The following is a 6,000-nucleotide window of genomic DNA, read 5'->3' on the forward strand; positions in this document are numbered from 1 at the left end:
CGTGTGAAAGAAATTTAGATTTCAGTCTTCCAAAATAGATTCCCATAAGTTATTTTTAAGCAAAGAGAGGAGCAATCAGTTCTGCCATGCTCACCCGTGCTCACCTTGTTAACTGTGGACATCATCGTCCCAGTGTCCTGGTGCAAGACTTAACTGGTGAAATGCTTCAGCTTGAAGTTTTGTGTCCAAATGTGTATTCTTTTGCTTGGGAAAATGAAGAGTGAGTGAGCCAGCGGAGGAGATGCTGCTATCAGGACCTGTAGTACCTATTTATCCATTGAATTAAAATAACAGTTTTGTTATGAGCTCAAAATCTAAGTGGTCATTTAAGAATGCAGCTCTTAAATGTGAGAGTGCCCAACTTCACCACCCTCAGTGAACAAGGTATCACCTTCTGTGCCGCTTGTTCCCTGCCAGATACAGCAAAGGTTTTATGTTGCTTCTCAAGGACAGCTGCTTAACTGAAGGACACTTCATCCTAATTAACAAAGGGGACCTGGTACTTAGCTCAAGTGCAATGCGAAGCCCAGCCACAGCTTTGGCATCTGGGTTTTTTAGCCCTGGGATGACCGGGTTATAAACTCCTGCTCATGTGGAAAATTGCCGATAGTCCTTTTCCCCTTTTCTTTGTAGACAGGAGCAAGTGAGAACCAGCGGACTGTTGGGGTGATTTTTGTTTTTAAGGAGTGTGTTTGGATATCTATTCCTGGCTTGTAAAGAGATGGAGACTGAGGGCCTGTGCTCTAAGAGAGAGTTGTGCTGTTTGTGTGCTTGGTCCCAATGGCACAAAGACTCCTCTTCCTTCTTTCTCACTAAACCTTGACCTGGTGGGGTCTTGTGAAATAGGGCTGCTGGCCCTCGATCTCAGGCTTAAACTATTTACTTACATGTGCAGAAAACAATTTTTGCTGGAACAGGATGTGCAATTGTGCTGCTGGAGGAGTCCTGCTGTCTGCCAGCTTGGGAATGCTCACTTTGTTAACATCTACATGGGAGCTGAACTTTGAAATATCCACAAGCCTCCCACCTTTCCCCTTAAAGGACACTGAGCATGCTGAGCTAAAATGTTATTACTTCTCTTGTACAGTAGGTTAAACAACAACAAAGTCTAACGTTTTGAGCAGCAGGGAAGTGTTTGTATTTCCATTCCCCTCATGGGATAAAGGCTGAGCTGCTTTGCCTTAAAATGTTGCCATATTTTTTCTTTATGGGCCAAGATCTGAAGTGGAAAGTTTCAGCCTGGAAAGAATGTTTTGGAGGAAATTAGCAGTTCAAAGCGTGAGCCTTGTGATTGAGAGACCTCTTGACCTATATGTTGTATTTGCTGCTGCTATATATGGTAGAGAGCCAGAAATACGTCTGACATCTTGTGCTGTCCTCCTGTGGAAATTCTCACCTGCTTTTGCTCCCATGGGCCTTGATGCTTTTCCTTCTTGCACAGAGGTGTGCCCAGGGGATCAACCTTTAAATCCAGTTGGGCTGCCTGGCCACACTGCTTCCCAAGTTCTCCAAAGGGGATTTTTCAGGCAGCAGGCAATAGAGATTTACCCAAGAAGTATCCACAAAGCATTTGCTCCAGATGCTGCAACACCCAGACACAGGGCTGTACTGAAGTAAAAGTGCAAGAGTCAGACCTATTTTGTGTGCCATGGTAGAGGAGAGGAGCATATCAAGACTATTTCTCTTTGCCTGGTTCCTGTAGTAGCAGGGAATTTGGCAAGGGATCATGTGTAGCTGTTGGTGTACTTGCAGTCGTGCCGCACCGTCTGGTTGTCTCTTTTTCCCACTGAATGTCCTCTTTTGTGCTGGCTGCTGTGCAGCTGAGCTATTTCCACGTTATCTTGCGTTCACCACATCTGGGCTTTGTCTTTGCTGTTGCAGAGTGGCAAAGAGCAGCAGAGCCATTGCCATCAAACCTGCAATGAGGTTTCTGTGTCAGCAAAGTATTGCACAGGACACGCTTCAGGTGGTGGCCTTTGTTGGCGCGTGGCTTTCCAGCTCAATCTTGTTCTTTGCTGCCTTGGACGGGTTTCCCTTGCACCTTGCCTCTCTGTCCTGACGGACCTTGTCATCGATGAAGGAGTTCAGGATGTTCATCAGGAGGTGAGGCAAGGGCTGTGCTTATTTCCATAATGCTGGCAGAGAGCATGGAGACCCACCATGTCCTACACATGAGCACCCATAGGACATGTACCCACCTCCGTCTCCAGAATCACAGCTGCCCTGTGCGTGGAGACTTATCCTTGAGCAAAACGCAGTCAGATCAGACCTAGTGACCTTCCGAGCATTGCTCCTGTTCTGCAGTGCTGGTGGGAGGAATAGGAGACTGGGCCGTGCTGCGAGGACTGGGAAAAGAGAGCCCCTGTGTGTGGTGGTGGAGGGCTGGGTGAACCTGCCTGGCCAGCACGCACCACTGCAATTACATGAAAAACCGAGGCCTTGGGATGGCAGCTGCAAGGAAAGGTCACAGAACCTCATTGGCAACAGCCATGGATTTCCCAGTTGCGCATTAGAGCTCGATGGCTTTCCTCTGATAGAGGCTTTGAGGCAAAATCCCTTTTCATGCCCTGAGAATTGTATCTCTGCTAGATTGAGCTTCATCTAGAGATCATTTAGAGGAGCAGGGCCTTTGAAGACCCCAAATAGTGCAAGCATTTCAGGAATAGGATGGGGTGTCACCTGCTGTCAAATCCATCATCCGCTTTACCCTTGGAGTTGCAGGAGGCGAATTTGTCCCATGAGGCCTGGGGGTGTTTGAAGACCCTGGAATTTATAACTATGAATGTGTCCTGGTGACCCTGCCTGCACAGGGCAGGAGCAGTGTGAGGGTGCTGCGATGCACACCCTGCGATGTCCCTGCAAGTGGGCAGGAGGGGTAGAGGACAGGACCTTGGATTATTGGCAAGTTGGAGAGCTCAGCACAGGCTGTTCTGCTGAAAAGGGAGAGAATTATGGCTGTAGAAATTGCTAAGGGATTAAATAAAATCATAACAGGATAAGCTGTTCTCTTAATGTGTCTAATGGAGAGGGGAGAGGCAGCAAAAGCTCGGTCAGGGGAGGGAGGGATGTGAAAACGTGTGAGGTGGGCAGGGTGTACCAGGACCTGGGAGCTTTCTCCTCCCCCATTTATCCATTGTGATTGCTGCTGTGCCGGGTGTGCTGCCTGCTCCTGCCCTGCAGGACCAAGCAGGGAGTTTCTCAGCTGGTCCAAATGAGCTGGGCATGAAGGAGCCAACAATGACCTCCTTCCATCAGCATCACTCCCTCTTTACCTTGGAAGCAGCCCCATCTCCGCTTGGACGTGAGGTCTGGCTGCTGGAGCCAGATGATAGCGGCCTCATTTTCTCATGGCTTTCTGTAAAGCCAAAATAATAATGGCAGTGGGAAAAATAACTATTTACAGAAAATCACTATAACAAAATAAGCAGCGTGGTGACCAGAGGTTGTTTCAGGTCTGTAGGATAGACAGGCCACTATTAAATGGCTTTTTAGGTGGCACGGTTTTAAATCCAGAATTTTAAAAAGGGAATTTTGTAACTTATAATGAATAAAAAATGCATAAAAGGTAGCTGATTGTGTAAGATGCCTGTATGCACTGAGACTTAAGGCAATTTTCATTCTGAACATAAAAGGAAAAAATAATATGTTTGAAAATCATATCGGGGATATGTCTATTATGTCTAAACATAAGTGGTCATGAGAGTGAGATCCTCTCTCCCCTCTTCCTTTAAGCCCTGGGCATCTCCTATAGTTTGAGAAACCCAACCCAATGTTAAGAATGGAACATAATCTGTGGGACTCGCCAGCACAGGATATCATTACAGCAAATTGTATAACTAGCTGCAAAAAAAAAGAGTTAGACATTTAGATTAGAAAAAGATTGCAACATTTGTACAATTACATTAAAGAAAGGAGCATCCTTTTAGTCTCCAGCCTTTGTGAAGGCAGCACGCTGGGAAGGGGGTCATCTCCATGAGGAGGTGCAAACTGACCCAGAGACTCTCCTGCTGCTTTTCAGGTGCTGGTGCCCAGCATTGTCTCCGTCCCCATGAACATCGGTTCTGATGCAGCCGACTCGCCAACACAGGATATCATTACAGCAAATTGTGTAACTAGCTGCAAAAAAAAAAAGAGTTGGACATTTAGATTAGAAAAAGATTGCAACATTCGTACAGTTACATTAAAGAAAGGAGCATCCTTTTAGTCTCCAGCCTTTGTGAAGGCAGCACGCTGGGAAGGGGGTCATCTCCATGAGGAGGTGCAAACTGACCCAGAGACTCTCCTGCTGCTTTTCAGGTGCTGGTGCCCAGCATTGTCTCCGTCCCCATGAACATCGGTTCTGATGCAGCCCCTGGTGATGCAGGAATGGCCCTACGTCCTCCCGCGATGTCCTGAGTGGCACGTCACGGAGCAGGCGCAGCACCGCAGTGCTGCTCACCCGCTGTCTCAGGTAAGAGCTGGGTCTGGAAGCCTTCTTCCGTGGCAGCTTTTAGCAGTGGCTGCAAACATCTGTGGAGCAACCCAGGACCCCTGTTCCTGGCAGCAGGGAAAGCTGTTAGCTCCAGCTCCCCATCATTTTGCGCTTAATGAGAGCCTTAGCTCTCCTCAAGCGTTTTGGCTGCTAAGTGTTTCCCAAAGTAGAGCAAGAGTGACAATCTGCAGAGCTGGATTTCAAGGTTTCTGCAAAATACAGAGCAAGAGGCCACTGTTAAGAGCTCTTGTGTATCTCGTTGCTTTTTCCTTTTTTTTTCCTGGAAGCTTCAAAGAACATCAGCTTTTGCTAAAAATGTAGAGTTTTTAATCTTCCTGGTTGTGGAGAAGAGCTTGGAAATAAGCCCCTGGTGAATGCTGTAAGGCAGAGGAGGAGTGTGACCGCTTTCTAGTCTGGTTATCTTGAGGAAGGGAGAGTGGGTGCTCACAGTGGTGGTCTCCCTCCTCCTCTCCCCACCAGGGTCTCTGAGCTGTCAGGCCAGCCTCCTCACCAAAGCATGGCTTCCCCTTCGCTGCCTGTAGCTGTTGCCCTAGGGTACCTCTCACCTGACAGAACACTGATCGACAGCACCAAAGTTTTTCCTGGATGCCCGCAGCGTTGTTCCCAGGATGAATCAAGTCCTGACTCTGCCTTTTCCCTTTTGCTAGGAGGAGCAAAGGCTGAATCTGGGGCTCCTCCCTGCCATGGTTTGACCCATCCTGCTCCAGAGAGCCAGGGTCTGCAGGAGGAGGGCAGAGCTGTTTCCGGAGGGGCTCCAGCATGCAAGGATGAGGCTTGCAGCTCTTGGTAGCTGAGTTATTTGCCGTAGGGTGGCTGTTAGGTACCTGCTATCAGCCCAGCACATGGGAGAATAATGAACAGCCCAGCAAATGAAGCAAGAAGGGAGAGGGATAGAACAAGATGAGCAGGCAAATGAAGCAAGAAGGGAGAGGGATAGAACAAGATGAGCAGGCAAATGGCCTCCTGAGCAGCCCAAGCCCCTCTGAGGGGGTCAGAGCCCTGTGGGGTTTGCTGGGAGAGGGGAGGGGAGCTGGGGCAGGACACCCTGTGGCACCCTCCACCACTGAGCTGCAACATAGCACACAGGGAGGGTGCAGACATCCTCAGCTCAGGTCTTATCTACCACAGGTTTCCCCCAGTCCCTACCCGAGCCTGGCTCTCTGCTGTGTGGGCATCAGCGTGTTGAGTGCCACGCACCAGCTGGCTACTGGCTCCTGTGACGTGATGAGAGTCTGCCTTGTTCACAGGGTCTGCTGTGCCCTCCTTCTCACAGGTGTAGGTGTTGCCACCTAGGAAACAGCCTTCCTCTCTTCTCTTAGCTCGTCCCAAAAGCTCCTGGCAGGCTGCAGTCAGCTTACCCTTCCTTGTGCCCTGGCTTTGCTGAAGCCCCTGCCTCCAGTCTACGACCTGGTCCTGTATCTGTGGGGCCTGGGAGGTGGTGGGGAGAGGAGACTGGCCAAGCTGGTCCCAGCAGCAGTCAGATGTGCCGGCAGGGAAGGAGGGAAAGA

General features: G+C 49.3%; 1 protein-coding gene across 1 annotated transcript in view; it reads left to right on the forward strand.

Annotated features, from left to right (window-relative positions):
• Positions 1 to 4,342: 4,342 nt before the first annotated feature.
• Positions 4,343 to 6,000, forward strand: part of DRP2 (dystrophin related protein 2) — a gene marked incomplete at its 3' end in the record, with an annotated part of 15,052 nt that continues 13,394 nt past the window's right edge. The window contains exon 1 of the mRNA XM_010179046.1: positions 4,343 to 4,450. Coding sequence (XP_010177348.1) covers positions 4,343 to 4,450 — 108 coding nt within the window. The remainder of the gene's footprint in view (positions 4,451 to 6,000) is intronic.

The sequence above is a fragment of the Mesitornis unicolor genome, unplaced genomic scaffold, assembly GCF_000695765.1.
Source record: "Mesitornis unicolor isolate BGI_N332 unplaced genomic scaffold, ASM69576v1 scaffold10582, whole genome shotgun sequence".
Classification (NCBI taxonomy): Eukaryota; Metazoa; Chordata; class Aves; order Mesitornithiformes; family Mesitornithidae; genus Mesitornis; species Mesitornis unicolor.